At 35.3% G+C, this 26211-nt stretch overlaps 1 protein-coding gene across 1 annotated transcript in view; it reads right to left on the minus strand.

The window, feature by feature from the left end:
• Dnah14 (dynein axonemal heavy chain 14) overlaps positions 1–26211 on the minus strand; it is a 356406-nt gene that overhangs the window by 67097 nt on the left and 263098 nt on the right. Inside the window, exons 58-68 of the mRNA XM_077802938.1 lie at positions 23004–23112; positions 22413–22538; positions 18409–18503; positions 14336–14495; positions 11091–11222; positions 10628–10723; positions 9352–9492; positions 7718–7933; positions 4168–4398; positions 3740–3861; positions 1682–1926 (exon numbers count right to left, since the gene is read on the minus strand). Coding sequence (XP_077659064.1) covers positions 1682–1926; positions 3740–3861; positions 4168–4398; positions 7718–7933; positions 9352–9492; positions 10628–10723; positions 11091–11222; positions 14336–14495; positions 18409–18503; positions 22413–22538; positions 23004–23112 — 1673 coding nt within the window. The remainder of the gene's footprint in view (positions 1–1681; positions 1927–3739; positions 3862–4167; positions 4399–7717; positions 7934–9351; positions 9493–10627; positions 10724–11090; positions 11223–14335; positions 14496–18408; positions 18504–22412; positions 22539–23003; positions 23113–26211) is intronic.

A 26211-nucleotide genomic window follows, 5' to 3' on the forward strand; every position in this document is an offset into this window, starting at 1 on the left:
CCTGTGATCTAAATAAACCTCTTTTCTATATAAAGTTAGCCTGTCTCAAGACTTTCATTATAGTAACAAAAAAGGGACTAATATACCCTCCTCACTACCTTCTCCACTTTCTTTATTTTTTGTAGTCTGGGATTTTTATGACAAAATGTGAAGTCCTATAAGGCACAAAAATAAGCATTTCTGAAATCTAAGGTAGTTTTATGCTATAACAATATTAGTTTCTTTCTTTCTTTCTTTTTGTTTTTTAAATAGTTTCTGAACATGCTGAACAAATCAGTGTTTTCTCCACATCCCAGTAGATCTTACTGAGTCAAGACTAGAACTCCACATGATAGACATTCCTCTTTTGGTCATAGATCTCAGTAAAGTGCTGGTATTGCAGTACTTTGTTGAGGAAGGCAATCCTATATTAAGGTGAATACATAAGTGGAGGGATACATACTTTTTGTGTGTGTGTTGTGGGTTCTGTAGCCATAATGTGGGAAGGAAAGGCTTAAATTCATCACTGCACTGAAACTGGTAGACCTGTCCTCGTTCTCACAAAGTTCATGGTTCTAGTTCTAGATAGTCTTAGAGAATGCCCTCCACTAGTGGTTTGGCTCCCTTGTGGCATTGGTGAATGGTGGTCAGGATGAGGAGCAAGAGACTGAGTATGGACCAAGGCTGTGGAAATGGGGGCTCACACAATATTGCTCCTGGGTATGGCAAATTTATACCCTATCAAACTCTGTTTCGTCTTCAAAAATTATATCATTATTACTGTTTTATTATTTATATATTATATATTTATCTTTTAAAAAACTAGTTTTCAGCTTATTTTACTAAAGTGTCTGGTAATATTGGGTTTGCATCTTAGATAATGAGCCTTTTAGATTAGAAAAATAATATTTAATTAGTAATGAAAATTAGAATCGTGTTGAGAACTTTAAAAGTAAATACAAATCAGGGCTCCACCTGTAAATGTTCAGTTACTAAGTTTGTGGTGTACTTACAGGGCATTTGTAATAAAAATAGAAAGAAAGAAGAGCAATAAAATATACAGATTACTCCTTATCCATAAACTTAATTGAGAACTAAAATATATAAGAAACTTTGAAGTCCTAAGGAGTCACAAGTTAAAACAGAAAAATTCCATTATTAGATATTGTTATATTTTATTATAGTTGAATTAGGAGCAGATATTTCAGTGTGACCCAGGAATTTAACTTAAATTTAAGTTTAGATGCTGTAATGATTATGAATTTTTAGATATTTCTTACAGGGAAGAGGAAAAAAATTTCTACTGCTATTTTAATAAGCAGTGTATCTTAATGACATAAATTAAAAATCAGTGAATTGTTTCCTTTTAAAAGATCCTTTGGTATTAAAACTTGGGGAAAACCCAATCTTTTGTCTCTGTAATCTAAAGTTTAGACATTTTATAGGTATCAGGTACTTGAAATACGGGCAAGGAGCCTAGGTGGGAACTAACCAGCATCTCTAAGATTTGTCCTAATCTTAGATTCAGATGGCCAACGTCCTATGATATTCACAATGCTTAAGCTTAGAAATGGGATGGTTTGCCTGCATTAATCAGTTATCTTGTGAAAATTTTTGGTGCCAATTCAAAATTTGGTCCTTGTAACTTTTTATTCTGATCTTCATTCAAGGTCTCTTAATCTCACTAAACAGCTGCACTTACCTTGTGATTTCTGTAGTAAGTTCAATGTTTCTTCTTCCAGTTCTTCAATAGTTATAGCACCAAGAGAAATACTGTCTAAAACCTGGAAGCGTTGATATTCTAAATGAGGAACTTCATGACTTAATATAGTAGATAAGAGTTGATCTTGCAAACCTTGGAATGTTACTATGACATTGATCATAGTAACAAAATTATAAACTGATGGAAGAAAATGGGGATTGCCTATTTCTGTAGATAAGTATAACCTAAACACAACAAAGATACCAGTTATTCAAAGAATATACAGAAGGAGAAAAATAAAACAAAATTACTTAATAATGCAAAACATTGTTTCCTGGAAGTAGACAAGGTTAATTTTTAGTATTATTCAGCCTTGTAAACAAAGTAGTCTCTCAACTTACATTGTGTTAATAAGTTTCTATTTAAGACTTTAAAAAACACAATCATAAATTAGGTTCGGACCATATTTAAACATGAGGACACAGTAAAGAAAAATGCTAAAGAATAGGAGTTATGACCTGGAACTAGGCCATTTTTAAAGACTGGTTTTTACGATGAATGAGAGAAGTCAATTAGGGGGTTTGAGCAGAGAAGTGATATGATCTTTTTAAGTGACCTCTCTAGCTGCTGTCCTGAGAACAACCTGGGCAGAGGTGGGAGGTAGCAAAATGGGAAGTTAGTTAGGTCATGAGAGATGAAGGTGGCTTAGAACAGGGTGGTGGCCCTGAGAGTAGCAATCAAATAAAGTGAGGACAATTCTTCAATCTATTTTATAAAGGATAAAATTGAAGCTCAGAGAGGTTAAATAAGTTGCCCATATCAAGGGCCAGAAAGTGAAGAGGGCACCTGTTCTTGAAGTCTGTCTTCTAAACAGTGTCCTCTATCCCTTCCTCAAGTGCACACATTTCGAACATGAGGACAGGTTGTCAATTCACGAAAAGGTAGCTTTATGTGCATTTCTAGAGCTGTAACTTAATCACAGTGTATCCACTGAGAAAAAAGCATGGTTTAACATGGTGTTTTCCAAAGGATTATTCCATGCGACACTATTTTCAGGAAAGGGTTCAATGAATAGGGAGGTTTTTAAATTCCTAACAGAAAGTCCCTGTTTAACTTTAACCCACTGCTTTAAAAAAAGCCTTGGATACCTTTTATTTGGGTGATACCTGTTAAATCCCTGAAAATGCTGTTTTGAGGAACATAACTTGGGAAAATGTTTTATTAACAGAACAAAGGACACTAAGAGAGAGAATTCTAAGAATGAGGCAAGACTGCAGCCCTGCCCTGGGGAAAGTGTACACAGCCAAACAGACCCTTTGGGGAGGAGCTACACAGTTACTGGGAAGGAGTGCAGCACAACTGGCTCCAAATCTGCAGCCTTCAAATATTCTGGTTCCCTTGCCGATAACTTGCTTACCCAGCACTCCTCTGATGAGAAACTGATTTTTTGGTATCTTTGTTTACAAGAAGAGAATGAAACATGAACAACTCAAATATTTTATTTTCTTGGGAATCATATTTTTGTGGTGATCAAATTCGACTTCATAATAAGTTCTTTATGAAGTTAGCTAGTGGAAGTGGGTTTCCAAGAGGCCAGTTCCATCTGGGAACATGGGTACAATATTTTTATCTCTAGGCAAATATCTCTTTTTGCATGGCTATTAAATATGGGTTTTTTTTCTAAAGCAGCAAAAGCTTGTCCCACCCAAGTACGTTAGGCAAGTGGAACAAACCGAGCTCTGGATCAAGCATGGCCAGTGTTTGTTACCCTCTCTGCTCAGCTTCTGAAATTCTTCAAGAAACCCACAGATTTCATTGGGCACAGTTTGAAAAATACTGGTTTGGGCTGACTCAATAAATAAAAATCTGTTCTTTATTCTGCACACTGATGAGTGTTACTTGCCGGCAACCCACGAACAAAAAGCATATTCAAAATGCAACTTTACTTTTGCCGTCAGATAGGTGGGAGCTTATCAGGACGAAAATACAAGGCCTTGAACATTATCTGTCTCAAAAAAATATAGACATTTGATACAATTTAACTGTGAGCGACATTACCTAAATTTGGGATTGTATTCAATCTCATAGTCATCAATTCTTATGAAATATTGCCCTCTTTTCTGATAGATATCCTTCTTCAGAATTGCCATCAAGCCTGGAGAAAATGTTTCAGGGAGATTCTGAAAAATAAAACAAAAAACAAAGAACAAAACAGATATAATTAAGAAAATGATCCTAGATAAATCAGTTGAAAGCACTACTATTTTAAACATTTAAATCTTATTGAATACCTGGAGTGAAAGACAGCTCTAAGAGAACTGAACATTCAAAACTCACTGTAGATATTAAATGTGTACATATGTTATATATATATGAATTTTTTTCTCTGACAGAGTTACCTATCACTTAAAATTTTTAGTCTTTATGCTCATTGTATATAGCATGTGTTGCTGGAAATAGGGAATTAGGTCATATTGTCCAAACACCTTCAAGAAGACACTCTCTCCTGTTTTCATAGCATTTTCAATCTTTTTGGAGTAATTGTTATCCTCAGCAGAGAGCTCTTGCAGCCCAGGTCCTTCCATCTGTTGGATCCAGTTGTGTGCTTGCTTGTGTGGGTCAATCATCAGTGGCCACTGCTGGCAATTCTTGATCAAGATGGCATTCTCTATTGAGTTCTGACCAAGAGGTAACCCCTGATTATGCCATTGGCGTATCTGGAATGAAACCATTAGTACTTTGAGATTTCATAAAATCCTTCACATCTTTAGTATACTCTGGGATACTTAAGGATTGTATAGAATCATTGCCTTTAGAATATGAAATAATCTTTCAAAAGACTAAAGAAATGAACAATTTAAAGAAACTTGGATGTGAAATTTTTAAAATGGTAATTATTCACTAACTTACACCTTTTTGTTCATCAGTAAAGACATTTACAGGGCCCAATCACAAAAAGATACTGTGGGAGACATAAAAATATGAGAGTGCAGCTGTTTCCAAGGCTCTTAGATGTTAATGCACATATAAAACATGCAATAATATAAAGTTATACAAATATGATAACAGCTACTCTATTTCAAACCTACCACCTGACAAGCACATATGTGTGTGATTTAGTTAAATTACTACGAATGCCCTCATTTCTCAGGTGGAGGAACTAAGGTTAGGTCCCTGACCATGATCATAGTGACAGCATAGAGGCAGAGCTAGGATTTGACTCAGAAGCTGACTCCATGCCTATTCATGACAGAAAACAGTATGTTGGGAGAAAAAGGCCAAGAAAGCTCAAGGATGTAGGAGAAGGAACGAGACATCGGGAACCTTCTGGCAAAAGGTAGCAAGGACTTCTCTGGAGAAATCAGGGATGCTTTACTATGATGAACTGCATACTCTTGAAGTCTGCATAAAAGGAAATATAAAAGATGATAAAAATTCTGAAAAGTGCAAGTGTTCCTGTCACTGGAATGTAGACCATGTTTGAATATAGGCAAAGAAGACAGGAGTGAAGGTTGGTATGGTGAGAGGAACAGGCACCCTGAACTCAATAGTAAAGCAGAGATTCTATTTTCAAAAAGTAACCATTCTTTTGACTCCACTCCTTTTTTTCTCATTTTACTTAGTTGTATATTCCTGAACAATACAGTGTTGCTAATTTTTGAACTTCAGATAAATGAAATCTTATACCCTTTGTTGGGTGTCTGCCTCCATCCATGTTGTCTAGCTGTATTTATTCATTCTCATTGTGTCAAGAACTCCACTTTATCAACATACCAAGATTTACTTATCTATTCTGCTGGGGAGGGCACTTGGATGATTTCAAGTCATTCACTATTAAGAATAATAAATAAGTTTATTATTTTATAATAAACTTTTAAATGTCTATTGATAGAGTTATGTATGCATTTCTTGTAGGTAAAAATCTAGGACATGAAGTTGGGTCATAGGGTGATGTATTTTAAATATTAGTGGTGAAAAGCAGTTTTCTAAAATAATTATAGCATTTTACATTCTCATAATCAGTTTTGAGAATTTCGGTTATTCCATATCCTTGTTAACTCTTGATAGTTTCCAGTCTTACACATTTTTGTCAATCTGGTAGTCTGCAATGTGGTATCTGTCTCATTTTGGATTTAATTTGCATACTCCTAATGAGCTCCTTATGGAGGTTAAGCATCTACATATGTTAGCTAGCTATTTGGATATTCCTTTTTGTGAGCTGCCTGTTCAAGGCTTTTGCTCACTTATCTACTAGATTGTATATGTCTTTATTTCTTACTGACTTCTAGTAGTTCTTTTTATATTCCAGAGAGAGCCCTTAGACCTGAATAGCAGATCTAAACTTTAATGTATATCTGCAAAAATTTGTATTTTTTCATGTCTTCTTTTTTAAATTCTATCTTTTCCCCCTTGCCTTACTATTCCTAGTACAATGTTAAATACAAGTGTTGATAATGGACATCTCTTTGTTACATACATGATCTAGAAGGAAACATTTCACCAATGCCTCATTTTTTCAATTCTGATTTCTTCTTTGGCTTATGGCTAGTTTAGGAATATATTTCATCATTTCTCAAAATATAAGGATTTTCAAGGTATCTTAATACTGGTTTCTAGCTTACTTGCATTTTCATTAGATAACATACTTTGTGTGATTTCAGTTCATTAGCATTTGCTAAAACTTGTTTTATGGTCCATCATATGGTCAACTTTGGCAGTGTTTTACCTGTGTTTACATGGAATGTGCAAACTGTAGGCACTGGCTACTGTGTTCTGTATATTTCCATTAAGTCTATTTCTTTTTTTTAATATTTATTTTTTAGTTGTAGTTGGGCACAATACATTTATTTTATTTATTTATATGTGGTGCTGAGGATCGAACCCAGGGCCCCTCATGTGGTAGGCGAACTCTATACCACTGAGCCACAACCCCAGCCCTCCATTAAGTCTTTTTCTGATCACACTGTTCAAATCTCCTCTATTCTTTCTAATTTTGTGTATCTGCTCTATTAGTTATAGAAAAAAAGGTGTTAAAATCTTTCACTATTATTATAGATTTGTCTATTTTCCTCTATAATCCTGTAAAAGTTTGATTAATATTTGAAATTATGTTATTAGGTACAAATTTAGAATTATTAACATTCTTGGAGAATTAAACCAATTCTTAAAGTAAAGAAAGCTTAATTAGTTCTAGTAATCTTTTTTTTTTGCCTAAAGTCTATTTTGTCCTTTAAAAAAAATCTATGGTAAATTTTCTCCAAGTTTCTGATTTTCAACTTTTGTTTTAGGTATGTCCCTTCTAAACCAATATATGGTTTCTGTTTTGTACTTTAGCTTATACTATTATATAGCTTTAAAATTTCTGACTTTTAATTGGAGTATTTAAATCTAACATAATAACGGACATATTTGGGTTTAAATTAGTTATTAGAATTATGAAAATGAGAAGCCAATATTTGCTTTTGAGAATTCATAGTTTGGTTAGTCAATTTAAGAAGAGTTATCAGTGAGGAAACCAACTGAAAATTATTCTCTGAGGGTTAGAAAAAGTAGGTACATTTCTTTTTTATCTTCTAGACATCAGCATAGAATTTACATAAATAGATGAAAAGTATTGATAAATTGATAAATGTAGGTCTATATTTTGTGGTATAGCTAAGAATGCTCCCTAGGGTTGAATAAATTCACTAATTTTACTAGTGAAAGGCATTTTAGTGAGAGAAATAAGCAAGATTATAATGGAGACAATATTGTTTAAATTTTGCTCAAATGGTGACAAATAGGACAGATAAAACTAATTGAGGCATTAGAGTTATAAGTTAAAAAAGAAGTACCTTATATATAATCAGAGATATGATAACTTATGATTTAATGGTGTATTAAGAATTGTAATGCAAAAATAAAGAAATAAATTTTAAAAAAGTAAAGCCTGAAAGAAACTCCAATACTTTCAGTTATGCAAATACTTTTGGGAAAAGATCCAATCCCCCACAACAATAATAACCACTTAGCTGGGTAACAGAAATATATTACCACCTCAGGTTCTTGTGCCATTGCTTCAATTAAAGAAAAGTTGGAAGACAAGGAAATGTTGTTTTCAACGCAAAATTTCTCCCATTTATTCACAATCAGCTGGCGGAATTCTGGTGTTAAAACTCCACTGTAGACGATGCATGCTGCTGATAGCAGCATGTCACCCAGGATCCTCTCTAGCTTGTTATCGATGTGATTGATTATTTCTTGCCACCGAGCCTAAATATTAAGATAAAAAGGAGTTAGTGGATAGAAAATATACTATGATGAGACATTTATGATGAACACCATTAATGATGGTCTTCAATCTGGATATATCATTACTATTAATATAACTGTTTCTAGTTGTAGTTGTATGAAAGCTAATTATAGATAACATTTTAAAATGAATTGTTTTCTGGGAGGAATTCTAGGCTTGTTCCTGGGTTTGTCAATAGTTTCATATTTACTGAGATATACAGCCATTTCAAATCCTTTGTGGAATAAAGCAGGGTAATTTTGAAAATATCAATTCACTATGCTATTAATGGTATTCAGTAATAATAATCAACATTTACCGAATCTTTAATCATTTGTCAGACACTTTACTTTGAAAATCTTATTTGACACCTTCAATATTTTGTTAAACAAGTGCTATTGATTTCACTTTAATATGAAGAAGTAGAAGTTTAGAGAAGTTAAACAGCTAGCTCAAGATCACGAAGCTTCTGATAGGTGTAGCTGGAATCTGAACTCAGATTCTCTGGCTGCAGAGCTTCCTTCTCCAATAATATATATCCTTGATTGGCCAATGAATAAAGCAAGAGCCCTTTCTTCTGGAAGCTTATAATCTGGAGTACTAATGATGTTCCCCTGCCTGTCAGCAAAACTCAGGAACATCAGTCAACTTTTGAGTGGCATGATTGCAAAAAAGAATCTCCTTCTCCCTTCTGGAAGAATCATCATGATTTGCATTTATCTAAATAATTAAACTAAATTATCTTGAGTTTTAGAGTATCCTTTGAGATATAGAGGAGGCAAATTAGTTAGATGAGAAAGAAAAAAAATGAGATTAAAGGTGGCAGAAGATTGACAGACAAAAGTGAAAATGTCTTTTTTCCATCCTAAAGATATTACCTTGTTTTTGGCCCCCCTCTTTCTTGTGTTCAAATTGGGTTTGTCTAGTGCCAGGGAAGGAAAACTCATGACATACTGATTGAACCGTTTACTTTGGGCCTCATCAGACACAAATGTGCTGATATATATTTACAAAAAAATTTATTTGTAGTTGTAGATAGACAGTAGGTCTTTATTTTATTTGTTTTTTAAATTTTTATGTGGTGCTAAGTATCAAACCCAGTGCTTCACATATGCTAGGCAAGCACTCTGCCACTGAGCTACAGCCCCAGCCCAATGTGCTGATATTTTAAGAATAAGAGAAACTAGCTCAGATCTTTGTAGTCTGTTTACTTCTCTTATGAGACTAATTCAACAAGATTCCTTTCTTTTATCTAGTGAATATGTTGTTGAAGTAGATAAGAAGTTTGACAGGGAGATAGTTTTAGGAGACATGCAACATAGCCTGCACTGAAATAGCATCAGGTTTGTTGAGTCCAGAAAAAATTAATGATGGCTATATAAACCAAGGGAATTCATGCCTTCTCCTCGTCTAGGACAGTCAGCAAAATAGCTGCACATTGCAAGCGCTTGGTGACCAGTTTTTTCCGATTTGCTAATAGTTGTTTTTCGGCAACAATATCTTTGTAGGCCGCCTGCAGAAACTGCAAGTGTTCTTCAATCTGAAACACAATGGATTTATTATTGAGAAACAATCTTACTCTCATTTTATTTCAAGAATTTATCTGTTATTTATGTCTAAATATAGAGTGGAACCATTTCATTTTCACATCCTGGATGGATTATATTATCAATGAAAATGTACACTATAGAAATGAAGTGAACCCTTTTGATATTAAACTTTGTATTTCAAAATACCATCTCCCTTCCTCAATAGACTTTCTTGGAATCCTAGCATTTGAAGAATCATCACTTTCTGATTTATATTTTTTCACAAAGAAAATTTTATATCATATCTAGGTTCTTTCCCCTCCCCTCCCATCCCCTCCCATCTTCTCTCTCTACCCCCATCTACTGTTTTTTTAATATATTTTTTATGTTGGTGGACCTTTATTTCATTTGTTTATTTATATGTGGTGCTGAGAATTGAACCCAGTGCCTCATACATGCTAGACAAGTGCTTTACCACTGAGCCACAACCCCAACCCCCGAAATTCATAGATTTTTGAATGTAGATAATTGCATCAAAACATGTATGTGTGCAGGGGAGACTATATAGACCAAAAGATGTCAATGGACTGTTGCCATCTTTGAATTATATTACTTCACCTACTCTCAGAATGTATATGAAGTACAGAAATAATAGGGATATATAATAGGGATAAATATCAACTCTAGTTCTAGTTCTAATAATGATATTTTATTTTAATTTAAATCCAGACATTTAAGAAATGTCTTATAAAAATGTCTTATAAAGTAAAAGAGTAAACTATATAAACAGGCTAAATACAGATTTTTAGGAATTCATGTGGGTACTGGTCAATATTTGGTAGACTAAAGTTCTAAAGATTTCCTGGGAGAAATTTGGTAAAATGCAAATTAAAATGTTATTGCAAATTAATATGTTAATAATTAACAAATGAAAGTTTTAGCAGACACAAAGAGCTTTCTTTAATAAGCTCTACTGAGATAACTTTTCTGGGGGTGGTGCTGGGATGAACCAGGGCCTCTACATATGCTAGGCAAGCATTCTGCAATAGAGCTATCCCCTCAGTGCCCTGAGATAATGACTATTTTCTGGTATTTTTGTATATTTCAGAAAGGTATTGAGAATTTAACAAGTAAAAAAATTCTTACCAGCTGTAAACCTCTCTGTTTTTCAGCCAACCTTTGTTGTGCAATTTTTAGAACACTTTGAGCTTCAGCCACTTGGTTTTGTTTAGGGACTACCACCTTAAATAGAATGCCAGAATATTTAGGTATTGAAAAAGTCAAGTTTACTATTAAGAATGCCACTAACCATGAAAGATATTTATAAGTGTCAACCGTTAAAATAAACTTTCCTGGAATTTCCTATGTGTGCATAGGGGATATAAAGTAGCTTACTATGGTAACTAAAATAAATAAAATGATACATGATTGTTGTCGGAGAAAAATGTAATAGGAGCACTTGACATCTGTGTGAGTTAGTATATTGTATTTGATTAAAATGGATTTCATTAGGCATTCTTTCCACAGAAGTTCATTTTAAAAATCATTTCTGGAACTTTTTGGTATATCACTTTCAAATCATCACAGAGATTAAGGAGAAAAAGCATACCTTCCGTACTTCATGATAGTTGTTCAAAGCTATAACCCACTGGCACATAGAGCGGCAAGCAACAGAAATCAGAGCAAGCTTGGTTGGGTTGAAATCAGGCAAGCTTAAAATTTTTTTCAGTTTCAGGAAAACCTAGAGAGAATATACATGTTACATGAGAAAGAAATATTATTGATCTAGTTTTCCCCAATGCACAATAGAATGAATGAAATTTTTAGTTCCTATAAAAAAGACTCAACTACTTGTTAATTGCAGAGCAGACATATCTGTCTAGGTTACAAAATGGCCCTAGGTCAGGAGGAGAAAACCTTCTTTACTGAAAAACTGCTACTGCTATTGTTCAGTAGCTTTGCTATGGTTTTTCAAAAGGAACTCTAGCTTTTGGAAATATGGTATACAAGGAGGCCTGAAGTCCCCTGTGTACTCCATTTTGAGATGACTATGTTCTGTCCTCACAACCTTCACTGGTTTGACTACTCATTCAGTGGTTTGACTACTCCAAGATGATGGGATGGCCTGGGGCATACTGAGGCCCACTGAGGATGATCTCTCACTTAGCTGTGTCATATGCTCATAGATCCACTTCAGCTAAATGGTAACACCTTGAGTTAGGTATATAGAATTTCTCATCTCTTTCTGGGAGCCATATTTGGAATATGGCTTTTTTGGAATATGGCCTTTCCAACCAGGCAACTCCTCTCTTGCCTGAAGAACAGAACCACTTCCTGAATAATTTAGATGCCAAATGGTCCATTCTCAAATTATTTGTTTCTTATTATTACTTAACATACTGCTAGGCTTTTAAAATATTTTATTTGTTGTTTTTAGATATACATGCCAGTAGGGTATATTTTGACATATTATATTCACATGGAGTACAACCCATTCCAATTAGGATCCCATTCTTGTGGTTGTCCATTATGTGGAGTTATACATATCATGTATTTATATATGAACATAGAAAATTATGTCTGATTCATTCTACTGTCTTTCTTATTCCTTCCCTTCATTCTCCTTTGTCTAATCCAATGAGCTTGTATACTTCTCCCCCCTACCTTCCCTTGTTATGGGTTAGCATCCACATATCAGAGAGAACATTCTGTCTTTGGTTTTGTGAGACTGGCTTATTTCACCTAGCATGATATTCTCCAGTTCCATCTATTTACCAGCAAATGCCATAATTTCATTCTTCTTTTTGGCTAAATAATATTCCATTGTGTATATGCACCACAATTTCTTTATCCATTCATCTGTTGAAGGGCACCTAGGTTGGTTCCATAGCTTAGCTATTGTGAATTGAGCTGCTATGAATATTGATGTGGCTACATAATTATGCTGATTTTAAGTCCTTTGGGTATATACCAAGGAGTGGGATAACTGGGCCAGATAGTGGTTCCATTTCACGTTTTCTGAGGAATCTACATACTGCTTTTCAGAGTGTTTGCACCAATTTTCAGTCCTACCAGCAATGTATGAGTGTACCTTTTCCCCCACATTCTTGCCAACATTTGTTCTTTAAATGAGCTATTAATTACTTTTAGCTTAAAAAATATACCTAAACAAAATCATAGGGGATCATATTTGCTAAGTATTGTCCAGACAGTAAATGTTTGTTGTACTAATTCATGAACAATATGGATATTGACACTAAATTCTGCTAAAAATTCACATTATTCATATACAACCCTGTACTTCCTATTAATACAGATCACCATCATACTAGTTAACAGTATAATTTATAATTTAATATCTATCTTCCCTGTTATAACAGAAGGAATAGGTTGGTCTTATAAACTACTCTGTCCTCATGTCTATTAGAAGGAAGATGTTCCTTCAATGTTTATTGAATGACTTAATGATCACTCACCCTTTCATCCAGGACAGTGCCACTCATAAAGGCCAAATGCACCTATGTAATCACAGGCTAGTAATGCTGCAATTAGTCTGCTTATGATCTTAGCTCTCAGTTCATCTGCTAATATAATATCACAGTTTGGATATTCTCCCATCCTCAGTCATCAAACTTCACATTTTTAGGCATTTGATATAGCATTGACCACATTTTTGTACCAAAATCTGCATTAGATTCCTTTTGGCTACTATAATAAATTATCACAAATTGGATGACTTAAAACATTTTAAATCTCTCACAATTCTGGAGGCTAGAAGTCTGAAATAGAGATGTAGGTAGGTTTCTAGTACCTTCCAGCTTCTGGGGCTCCTGGCATTACTAGCCTGTGGTTACATAGGTGGCATTTGGCCTTCTTTCTACTTCTATGTACTGTGTCTTGGTCCAGGCCTCTGTAACCTCTTGCTTATTCTGGCTGATCTTGTTTTTTTCTCTTTATGAGAGTCACCTGTCCAACCTGGCCTACCTCACTCTACTGGTGTCTTAAAATCTGCTGTTTGTGGGGCTGGGGATGTGGCTCAAGCCATAGCACACTCGTCTGGCATGAGTGCGGCCCGGGTTCCACCCTCAGCACCACATACAAACAAAGATGTTGTATCTGCCTAAAACTAAAAAATAAATATTAAAAATTCTCTCTCTCTCTCTTTCTGTCTCTGTCTCTGTCTCTCTCTCTCTCTCACCTCTCTCTTAAAAAAAAAAAAAATCTGCTGTTTGTCCAGGACTTTGGCCTTACTGGATGTTCTCCAGCAAATTTACATTCTTTAGAATTAAATCTGCTATAGCAAATATAGGAAATTCCAATAGAATTTCCAGAGTTATTTTCTTTAATTTTTTTAATGCCTTAATCTGTACTTCCCATCTCCTCACATATGGATTAATATTTGTAAAGCACTCAGAACAATGTCTTATACATGCTATTATTTGAACACTTGTTACACAAATAAAAATAAATCTTAAACACCTTTATGCATTCATTGTGTGCTCATAATGTACTGCAATCCACCCAGAAAGACTCTGACTGTTGTCCCGTTACTTTGCTAATCTTTATTATTTAAAGAGATTTAGAGACATGATATTTTTCCAATTTCAGGGACATGTTGCCTTTCCTTGACACTTCCAGGAAATCTATTAAGTTTGGTTATGCAGCTTGCTCTCTGATTTTCTAAATCTCACCATTGTCTTCTGCTTCTAATATATTTTTTCCTTTAAAAAATTTTTATTTGAAAGTTTTTTTCACTTCTAATACAGAATTCCAATTCTAATACTTCTATTTGACTCCATAGGTTATAAATATGAAAGGCATCTATTATGCATTAATTAGGGAGCAAGTGTTTACCTTATCAGGTATGTTGTCCTTGTCAAGATTAATCAGTTTCTTTAGAAAACCAGTTTCTGAAAGAAGCAGCTTTGCCGTTGCCCAGTTAGCTTTCTTTTGCAGAAGAATACACACTGCATTCATGACAGTCAGCACAAGGAAGGGAGGCTTTGTGTACACCCTGTAATAGGCAGTGAGAAGTAATCAACTTCAGGATGAAAAATCAAATGCATTCTGAAAACTCTCTCAGAAGAAAACACACACACACACACACACACACAGGTTTTTAACAGGAGTTATTTGGTTATCTTTTTAAATCTGAGTTTCTTTAGTAATTGGTTATCTTTGCTTTATGAAGATGAGAGCCATAAATCTAAATATACAGAACATTTGAGTTAGAGACTAATTCGTTTTATTTTAAAAGTGTCCACTGCAGAGTCATTTAAAAAATAGGAACATCCTATTCCTATGTGCCACTTTTCAGGAACAAATATTTGATGCAAGGTGAGGCCTGCTTATATTAGTCCTCCATTACTTCATACAAGGAGTCTGTCTTGGATCCTTACTGATTTACCCCAATCTGCGTTTTCTATACTCTTTTTTTCTTCCTTTAGTGACCGATACAAAGAGTGGCAAAGGATTATACTCTCATGGGGCCATCATTTACATTTTCATTATAAAAACAGCAGCAAGGAAAGAGAATGAACTAAGTTGTGCATGTGCCAGATGTCTCTGCCACATGTCTGGGAATAGCAACAGAGATCTTAATAGAAGCTGCCCTCATTTGGGTGGCATTTTGAAGTGAGTTAAATGCACATTAGCACTATCACAAGAGAGACTCTTTAAAAACAAACAAACAAAGTATATGCAGGGAAATTTAAGGACAAGGCTGGTTTTCTTCAGCTTTTATAGTGCTAGGGCAGGGGAAGGAAACCTCTCAGTATGAAACTAGCCTTTATTGAGCAGTGTCTTAGGCAAGACTTTGTTCTGAGCATTGTAATTCATCCAGTCATTTCAACATTTACTGTCCTATTGCATAAAAGAGAAGCTCAGGCATAGGTAATACTGCTAGAAAGTGGCAGTGCCAGGATTTCAACCCGGGAAGCTTGGTACCAAAGCCATGCATGTAGCCACCATGATACACTGCCCCTCTGAAATTAGTCTAGAGGGAATTTGGACTGATATCTCTGTCAGGAATATCTGCCACAGAAAAAATTGAGAGAGGAGAACTTTCTGGGACAAAGTCACCAGGTATGGGGGTGAAGCCTAAATTGGAAAAAGATTGGCTTCTGTAATCACTCTGATGCCATCTCCTGACACTCCTTGCCCACTGAGCTTTAGCCTTCTTAGTCTTTTGTATTTCCTGAAGGTCACCAAGCACATGTTTACCATATCAATTTTGTGCTTTCCATTCCTTTGCTTGGAACACTATTCCTCTAGATATCTACCTACTTTACATAGAAACTTCATTCAGTTCTCTGTTCCAATGTTAATTTTCCAGAGAAGCTTTCTCTAGCTGTAACTTCAGTGCCTCAGTGCCTGGCACACAGTGTGTACTCAATATACTTGGAAAATGAAAGAAAAAATAAATGCATAGGAATGAATGCTTATGAATGAAGTAAAAGAGGAAAATGACATTAAAAATTCACTCCCCTTTTCTGGCTTCTCTCTGTGAATTTGTTTTTCAACCTTAAGTGCATTAACTGCAGCATTGTGATGGGCTTCTTTGTGGTTGTTGGTTTTGGTACAGGTGATTGAACCCAGGACCTCTCTCATGGTAGGCAAGTACTCTACCACTTAGCTACACGCCTAGCCTGTATTTTAGTTATTTTATTTTGTGACAGGATCTCTCTAAGTTGCCCAGGCTGACCCTGAATTTGTGATCCTGCTGCTTCAGCCTCCTGAGCAGTTGGAATTGCAGCAGGGCCATGGCACCTGGCTGTATGCTTCTGTCCTTTACCATAAAAAAAAATTTGTTTAAAAAATACTTCTTTCTACTGTTTTATATCCTTATCACAAGATTTAATACAGTGTTATAAATATGATGATAGATTTGTTCCATGTTTCCACATATTTTACTGAAATATTACTTTGTAAAAAGAATAAAAACACATTCTAAGATATAATATGCAAACTCTCCTTATTTGTTCAATGGGAGAGCTCAAGTTAAAAATATGTTACTGACAGATTCAACTTAGAATCAACAGGATCAGATCTTTGTGCTCTAAATTATTTAATTTCTTTCAGTATTTTCTTAGCATTTCTTTTTAATCACTACAATGTGTAGAATGGGAAAAGACAGAGGAGGGGAAGCACTTCCCACAGCGACACCTTGTGATAACATCCAACACTGCAGTCTCGGATGGGCAGCTATGCATTCCTACTATAGTCTCTCTACAGCTAAACTGGCTAAGTAGGGTGGCATAAATATTGTCCTCTTACTTTTGGAGCTACAGTTCAGGTAATACTGTATTTTACCAGTTCTAAGATGTAAATTTTTACATCTCATAGGCTGGGATTCAGTTTATAACAAATGGCACATCATAGTTTAATTGGCAGTATTTTTTTTTCTTTCTTAAAATAATAATATGCCTTACAATGCAATAAAATAGAAGACACAGAGATAAATCAATAGAGATACAATCATTTGATGCATATGTCAAAGGAAAAGATACTTTTTAAAACAAATCGTACTGGGAAAACTGGATATCCATATGTAGAAGAGTGAAACTTTGTCCCTATATCTCATTGCAGGAGTCAAAGTGGATCAAACACCTAGGCAGTAGACCAGAAACTTTGCAACTGCTAGAAGAAAACATGGAATTGACACTCCCAAGATATTGGCACAGGCACCAACTTCCTTAACAAGACCTTGAAAGCCCAAGAAATAAAACCAAGAATCAATACGTAGAATGGCATCAAATTAAAAAGCTACTGCCTAGCAAAGGAAATGATTAAAAGTATGAAGAGAGAGCCTACAGAATGGGAGGAAATCTTTGCAAGATACTCCTCTAGGGCTGGGGTTGTAGCTTAATGGTAGATTGCTTGCCTCACATTTGTGAGGCCCTGGGTTCGATCCTCAGCACCACATAAAAATAAACAAATAAAAATAAAGATATTGTGTCCATCTCAACTAAAAAAAAAATAAAAAATACTCCTCTAATAGGAATGTATTAAAGAACTCCAAAAACTTAACACCAAAACCCCAAACAACACAATTAATAAATGGGGAAAAATTAATCAGACACTTCTCAAAAGAAGAATACAAATGGCTGACAAATATATGAAAAAAATGTTCAGCATCTCTAGCAACCAGGGAATGAGATTTCACCTCACTTCAGCCAGAATGGCAATTATTAAGAATGAAAATAAGAAATAAATATGGCATTTGCAAGATTTCTTAAATAGATAAAACTGAAGAACATCATGCTAAGTAAAATAAGCTGGACCCAAGAAGTCAAAAGTCAAATGTTTCCTTTCATATGCAGAAGTCAAACCAAAATTAAGGAAAAAAAAGAAAAGGGGGGTAGTCCCATGAAAACAGAAGAGAGATCTGAGGAGTAGAAGAAGGGAATTGAGGGGAGAAAGGAGGGAGGTGAAAAGGGAGGAACAGGGGAATGAAACTGATCATATTATCCTATGTACATATATGAATACACCACAGTGAATGTCACCTTTATGTATGTGTATAGTGCACTAATTAAAAAACTATTAATTAACGGGAGAAAGACTGGTCAAATAGAGGAAAGGAATAGGGGGAGGAAGTAGGGGAGGGAAAGAGAAAGTACTGGGACTGACTTAGAACAAATTAAATTCCATGCTTGTATAATTATATCAAATGAGCATCAATATTATGTATAAATATAATGTACTAATAAAAAATTCTAAAAATAATGACATGCCTTGCAATTGATAGCATCATAAAATTGACAACATACCGTATATACTACACATAATGAAAAATGTGAAGTAAACAAGATGAGTTAAAAAGGAATTAATCTAAAATTGCAGTAGAGAATTAATAACATTTATCATGAATTTATCATTTAATCTGAACTGTTCTAACTCAGAAGAAAGTTAAGTGAATTAGTTACCTTAATTCAGCAACATCAGATTTATCCAGGGCATTTAGATCAACGATTGCATTTTCTATAGCTGGTAGCACACTTTTTAGTTCATTGGCAGTTTTCTGTAATAAAAATTTAAGCCCCTAAATACATATGAGTGCATATAGTTGCAGATCTGACATATTTATGTCAAGATTTCTTAAATAGATTTTATCTATATCTATCTATCTATCTATCTATATATCTGTTGAACCTGGAAAATATAATCTGACATTTTTATAATGCCTGTAAATTATGCATCTTGTATGACTTAGGTCTGTGCATACATGCTTATACTGTTGTTTACATGGGTCATAGTCCTAAATGTAGTGTATTATCTCATAATCCCTGATGAGAAAGTATTGTTGTGGGGTTCTCACACAGAAAGACAGGGCACTGGAGCATTCTGAAGGTGTCATGTTATCTTCTTCATGATTCTGAGAAAGTCCCTACACAGTATCACTGAGAAGCAAAAACACTGATTGGCTTCTGCCTTCTCTTTTAGAATCAGTGTAGTATTAAGAATGCCCTTTTGAGGAGTGGGTCAGTTAAAGGGGGGATTACTGTGGAGCTAAAAAAAGTTCTTTACTTCTACATATCCTTTCCAAGTGCATGACAGGAACACTGCTGATACGTTTGCAGGGTCATATGTTTTCGTTAAACTTGCTAAAATAAGACTTTTTCACTATACTCACTTAGGACCAATTTCTCTTTCTACTTTGCCTCATTCATTGTCAACTATCCTTTCATGGCTGTGGACATTTTTGGGATCTAGCTAAGGAGCTGAATTAGGAATTATATTTCTGCTGCTCACCATGAATTCCCTGTATAATAAAGTTATTGTAAGTTATCTGGAATGGGAATGGCTTCCAGAAATTCTTCTGATTGTCCACTGTTCAAACTTCCCTGGTGATGTGACATTAATGTGCAGGGTAAGAAGTCATACTACAATATAAACTTGTCCTATTGTGCTTGGCAGCAGAAATTACGTGGTTAGCAGGGGGAAAACAAGGTTTGCTATGTATTGGTCAGGAGCTGATCTGTTGAAAATCCTTCCATTTATTAGATGTAAAAAATTGTAAGCCAAGGTTTGGATTTTCACTGACACATACTCAAAATGGAAGTATGAGTATACTTGATAAGCAGCATTTACTATTCTAAATCTACCATGGATTTCTTAAATGAGAATTGTGAAAAACAGAATAAATCAGAATTTATAGTTTTTAAAGTAATACTTGTTCTGCTTAGAAAACTTCATTGAAATAAGTGAGAAATTATAGATTGCTAATATAATTGAAAAAAGTGCTTTCTTGAATATAAATTCTATCATCTATCAAACTTGTGGAATAGGAAATAAAATAATTAACTGATAAGTCACTTTTAGATTTTAGAGATTATAAGTACAGTGAGTAGCAAATCATACTGTAAGGGTCTGGCGAAGTATCGGAGAAAGAGACCACAAGAGACCAGCTTCATGCAATAAGCCGGAGGGAGTTTGAAGAGGATCCTAATTCAGCGCGCTGAGGCTCTAGGCTCACTCAGGAAGAGAAAACAGCCCAGAGCCCAGAGCAGAGGTCAAGCGTCAAGCGGAGCTTAAGTACACCTTTTGGGGACGGTGGGGGGGTGGTGGTGGGGCTTTGTATACATCAGAACAAATCATCATGAGGCTCAGAAAAATTGAACAACAACTCTGAAACATGATTAGTACATTCATTGGCGGGAACAGGCTGGGCAGGGGTGATTGGTCACTTCTAAGCGGGGTACACATTCAAACTGATTGGTTTTAGGGCCTAAATAACTACGTGACAAACTACACAGAATCCCAAGTTATTAGACAACCAGTGGAAACAGTGGGGATATTTACTGGGCAGTTCCAGTATTGTCCTAACAGCTACAGGGATTACAGGTTCTGGGGGTAGCAGAGGAATTTTAACAATACCTAGTCTTTCACTTTTTAACTCAGACCCTGCAGCTTGGAAACTTTTACAATGCCTGGTCTTTTACACTTTAACTCAGGCTTTGCGGCTTAGAAACAGCTTAGAAATTTTACCCTTACAATACCAAAAGTAATAATTTATTAAGAGGAAAATTGCATGAGGATATATGTGGCTCTGGGTTTTTAAATCATCCAGGTAATGAAGAAGAACAACTCATATGATCATGTTAGGAAAATTTACATTTCTTGCTAAGTTTATAAGAAATATTGACATTAATGAAAAGAACATAAATGTCAGGAAATACTTATATAAAGAGGACTTGATGGAAAACTGGTCAATAAATGTCATTTTAAACAGTATTTAAATTTATCACTCACAAATAATCTTGAAATGTCATTACCCCTTATTCCAAGTTTGACAGTTATTCTAAAAATGTTCATGATATTGTCAATAATGAGTTTATAAAGTTGGAGGAAAGTTGTAAACTATCAAATGTTGAGAGCCACAGCCGGTCAGAATGATGCCTGGCATTTGCCAGAGGGAATGTTTGAAAGGTGATGCCAGCGAACCATTGAGATGATGATTTGAGTTAAGCTATATATAATTGCTGTGATGCTGGATGGATTGTATTGTATATTTGACCTTTACTGTCGGGCAACGGGGCGGCTCTTGCTGCCTCCAGCGCCCCGCTGCTTTGGAGTTCTCCCGTTACTTTGGAGTTTTCACGGGGATTCCTGGAGGGTTCTGTTGGTTGGGGAAGGTCTGGAGGAGGGATTTCCGGTTGGTGTGGTGTGTGCCAGGAGGAGCCAAGTGGGTGGTGTCAGAGAGAGATTCCCAGGGAGCGTGTGTGGAGTGTGCTGGTGGAGTTGGGAAATAAAGTTTGTTCCTGCTTGAGTGGCTCGTGATTTGTGCCCAGCCAGACTGCGGCAATCAAAAATGGGTATGTAGCTTGAAAAGATTTCTGACAGGGAACTTTGGATTGAAAGTAATGCTGATTGGCTGGGGATGTGGCTCAAGTGGTAGCGTGTTTGCCTGGCAGGCGCTGGGTTCTATCCTTAGCACCACATACAAATAAAGATGTTGTGTCCGCCGCAAGCTAAAAAATAAATATTAAAAAATTCTCTCTCTCTTAAAAAAAAGTAATGCTGATAAATGGAAGCAGAATGACAGCAAAAAAAAAAAAAAAAAAGCCAGGTTGATGCTTTTCTTATTCCTGACATGAACTTTTCTTGAGCCAGTTTACAAGGGAAAAATCAATAGTGAGCTAGTCAGATCTGAAAAAAAGCCAACCAAAACATTTTGAAATTACCAAGAGGACTACTTGAACTACATATTCATATTCACTATGGTTCAGAATAAACCTTGTCCTAAGTTTTTATTGTGCTTTGGGATATTAGCCAATGGTAGTAGCACTTATCTGTAATTTGTAAATAAATAATTATACACATATTGGTGTGTGTGTGTGTGTGTGTATTTTAATTGATAAAATTACTTCAAAAAAGACATGAAAGAAGTCCCACTCTCCATAGCATGAGAGACTATTGATGGAACAGAGTTAAGCACTGGAAATCTGATGAATCACGCTGGGTTCTGCTGGTATTTTGACCAGACAGGATAGTTAGGAATAGCCGATTTAAAAATAGTACTATTCAGTGAACAAAAGAAGTGATATAACCCAAGAACCTAGGTCCTAGAACTGCTTTGTTTCTTGCAGAAGTTCCTTTTGGAGGCCAAAGGTATTTTTAAAATTAATTAATTAGTTAATTAATTTTTATTAGTGTACTATAGTTATATATTTTTGAGATGGTCTTGAATGATTTTCTGTCATTGAAACCATCAGAGCCTCCTAGGAGTGCTGATTAGTCAAGGACAGGGACCAGGCATCTTTGCACTCCTTATTTTCATTTAATAATGTGCTGGGTGTAGTGGGGACTCAATAAATATTTGTTGGGATAAAAATAAAAAGCATTCATAGTTGGTCTGATGTTTACGTTGGGGGTTAGAAAATAATTTTTCAAATCTAAAATATTTTTATTGTCTATATTTTAATTTTACCTGAGCATAATCTTCCACAATTCTTACTTCTTCTGCCATAATTTCTTCATCCTGTTTAACAAGTATCTGAACTTTCTCAACTACTTGTGAATCTTTCTCAAGTTTTTCCATCAGAGCTTCTGTTTCCTAATGAACCAAATGAGTTTTCTTAGAATAAATTTTGAAACATGATCTCTTTTGAAAGGAGAAATTAAAATAGCTCATTTTGTTATTATAAAATTTATCAAAGTCAGCTGAAATACTTCTACTTAGAATAGTTGATAGACAAAAAGCTACCACAGCATATTTCATATGGATTTAACTAAGGAATCTCTCTGTATAATCTTCTACAGTTAGTTATATACCTAATGTTCACACTAAATTATTAAAATGTTATCAAGTTACTATTTTGCTGTTATTGCTGGAATTCACCCCCCTCATTTTACAAATAAGAAAATTGAAACTAAAGGAGATAAAGTAATTTCTTCAAGTTTGCACAGGTGCATGTTAGTGCAGTTCTAAGTCACCTTTGCCAGGCACCTGAGTCTTTGTGTTCAAACAATGGTCTAGGTTAGACTATAAAATATTTAAAAGATTTAAAATCAAACATACCTTTGTTTTCTGTTCGATTTTAGGGCCAAGAATCAAGAGCTCCTCCTGCATTTCTGTAACTAGTGTGGTTGCTTCCAAGATCTTGGATTGACCTATGTGGAAACGGCACCTGAAGGAAAAAGAAAGCCTGGGCTGAGTCTTTTGGGTCTGAAGTGCTTGGACCCAGAAGTGTTTCAGATTTTGGAGTTTTTCAAGTTTTGGAATATTTCCATAGACCTTTCCAGTTGAGCCTCCCTTACCTGAAAATGCAAAGTCTGAAACTTTTTCAGCATTATGTTGGTGCTCAAAAAGTTTCAGATTTTGGATTTTTAGATTAGGGATGATGGATCCAAAATTCAGGGATGCTCAACAACCTGTATTAAAAAGGTGTAAGACAACAAAATATTAGTGACATAATTTGATAGCATATCAAAGGCCAAATGGGGTTAATTCCAGGGATGGAAGACTAGTTCAGTATTTGAAACTAAATCATTATATTGACCATTACAAAAATCATGAAAATAACTTTTTTAAAATTGTTTCTTTTTAATCATACATAGTATATTCTATATAGTAGAATCCATTTTGATAAAAATCATACAAGCATGGAACATATATCTTATTCTGATTAGGACCCCATTCTTGTAGATATATATCATGATAGGATTCACTTATTTTCATATATATATATATACACATAGGAAAATTATGTTAGATTCATTCTACTGTCTTTCCTATTCCTATCCCCCATCCAGTCCCTTCATTCCCCTTTGTCTAATCTACTGAACTTCTTTTCCTCCCCTCCCTGCCTTTATTGTGGTTTAGCTCCCACATATTAGAGAAAACATTTGACCTTTGTTTTTTTGGGATTGGCTTATTTCATTTAGCACGTTAGTCTCCAGATTATCCATTTACTGGAAAATGTCTTTGTGGCTGAGTAATTTTCAATTACTTTATCCACAATTTTTTTATCCATTCATCATGATAAAAACTCCAATAAAACTAAGAATCAAGAGGAAGTCCCTCAATTTTATAAAGAATGGGTACATTAAAAATAAAATGAACTTTAGGGAAAATCTGAAAAAGAAAACTGGAAATCTGAGACTTATCTTCTAGTGGAGCATATCCTTGACAGGCCATTTGGGCTTTAAATATGATAATTCTCTAGGAGGTCACCTCCAATTTAAATAGAATATTTAATTATGAGGTTTGGGGTGGAGAAAAAGTCCTAATTGGCTATAAGAGACCCAAACCACATAATCAACTCTTCCCAGTTTTTCTTATCCCATGTTTACCCCCTGGAAAACTGGGGTAAGGGAATTTGTACATAGCAAGGAAGAGTTGGAAAATGGGGAACTATCGCCTCATACTTCTTCTACACCTAGCTATACTTGCTAGATATTGGCCTGTTATGGATATTGATGATAAATCATCAAAATATAAAGTGACGACCCTTAGGGTGGCCCTGGTGGAAGATGTTCTAGGATAATATGATGAATGCAAGGAAGAAACTGTTGAGCTATCCAGGCACATGTGTGGAAAAGACATGAGGAAGACTAACAAAAGGGAAAGTAATTGCAACACTTTTTTTTGCATCAATTTGATATGATCATGTGATTTTTCTGCTAGGTCTATTAATATGCTGAATATATTGATTGACTTTCAAATACTGAGCCAGTCCTACATCCCTGGTTTGGCCATGATGTAAAATTACTTTTATATACTATCAAATTATATTTGCTAATATTTTGTTTTGTCTTATACCTTCTTAATGCATGTGAACATCCCTAATCCAAAAATACAAAACTTTTTTGAGCACCAGTGTGACACTCAAATGTACTGACTATGTGGCTGCAAATGAATGGCAACAACCCTGGCAGGTAAGGAGAAAGATACCTTAGATGACAGGAGTTAGGAATGGAAGGAGGGCCCATTTATCACTCTTACCTCTAGTCTGTAGAGCATCTTGCCAATTTACTTAGGCTGTTGCCATCACTTCCAATTTAACTAATGATCAACAAAAATTTTAATCTAACAGAAATTTCTCAGGAGCTGCCAGCTCTAGTAGACAGACTAGTTGAGCAATATAACCAGATTAACTTTCTGAACTTTGATATGATTCCTGTAACCTCATTATATTTACAGACTATCTCAACTGCTCTAGTATTGCGTTAGTCCTGCCCTATGTGATGTTGTTAACAAAAACTTAATGAAATTAGACTTTAACCCCACATTAGCAAAATACTACCATCAAGGCCTCTCCTCTGCGTTTTCTTCCTCCTTTTTCTTCCTCCTCCTTCTTTTGCAGTACTGGGGGTTGAGCCCAGGGGTACTCTATCACTGAGCTACATCCCCAGGCCTTTTTGATTTTTATTTCGAGACAGGTTCTCCTTAAGTTGCCAAAGTCACTTTGAACTTACAATCCTCCAAAGACAGCTACAACTTCTTATGAAAACATCAGGCTTATGCTTCCTGTCACAGGCAAACTAATCTAAATTCTTTATCATCAGTAGTGATGAAAAATCACATTGCCCTGCACGTCTTGTTGGCCAGTTGAGGCAGAGTATGTATGATTGCCAGTACTTCTTGATGCACCTGGATGAATAACATTTTTAACTGGTTTGGCTCCAGATAGGGAGCCTGGCTGTGTTCTATTCTCCAAGAGGGAGTCACAGACATGACTACTCTCATTCAGTATTCCCTAAGACAAAACAATGGATTAGGTCCAAACCCCTATTGGTACAATTAATTAGGGCATCTGATGAAGTGGCTTATTTTAAAAAATAATTGTTAGCTGGTCACATGACAGGTTTGGGGATGAACTTGTAGAGAAATGGTTGTATCAGATGGGCTTGGCAACCTTTCATGTCTCCACACAGGTCATACAAGGCAAGGTTTACCTGCAACTAATTTAACTCTTAGCTCTTTGCTTTGAATAGCAACACAGGAAAAGTCCTGTGGCAGACACTACTTAAGATGAGTAGTGATGAAAAATCACATTGTCCTGCATCCAGTTCACTTAAATTAAGGCTGAGGCTAAGCTAAACCTGAGTCAGGACATTTAGTGAGACAAAAAAGAAGTTTTTTGTTTTGTTTTGGTACTGGGAATTGAACTCTCAGGGGCACTCAGCCACATCCTCAACCCTATTTTGTATTTTACTTAGAGACAGGATCTCACTGAGTTGCTTAGCACCTAGGTTGTTTTTTTGCTGAGGCTGGCTTTAAACTC

The sequence above is a fragment of the Urocitellus parryii genome, chromosome 9 (genome assembly GCF_045843805.1).
Source record: "Urocitellus parryii isolate mUroPar1 chromosome 9, mUroPar1.hap1, whole genome shotgun sequence".
Taxonomy (NCBI): Eukaryota; Metazoa; Chordata; class Mammalia; order Rodentia; family Sciuridae; genus Urocitellus; species Urocitellus parryii.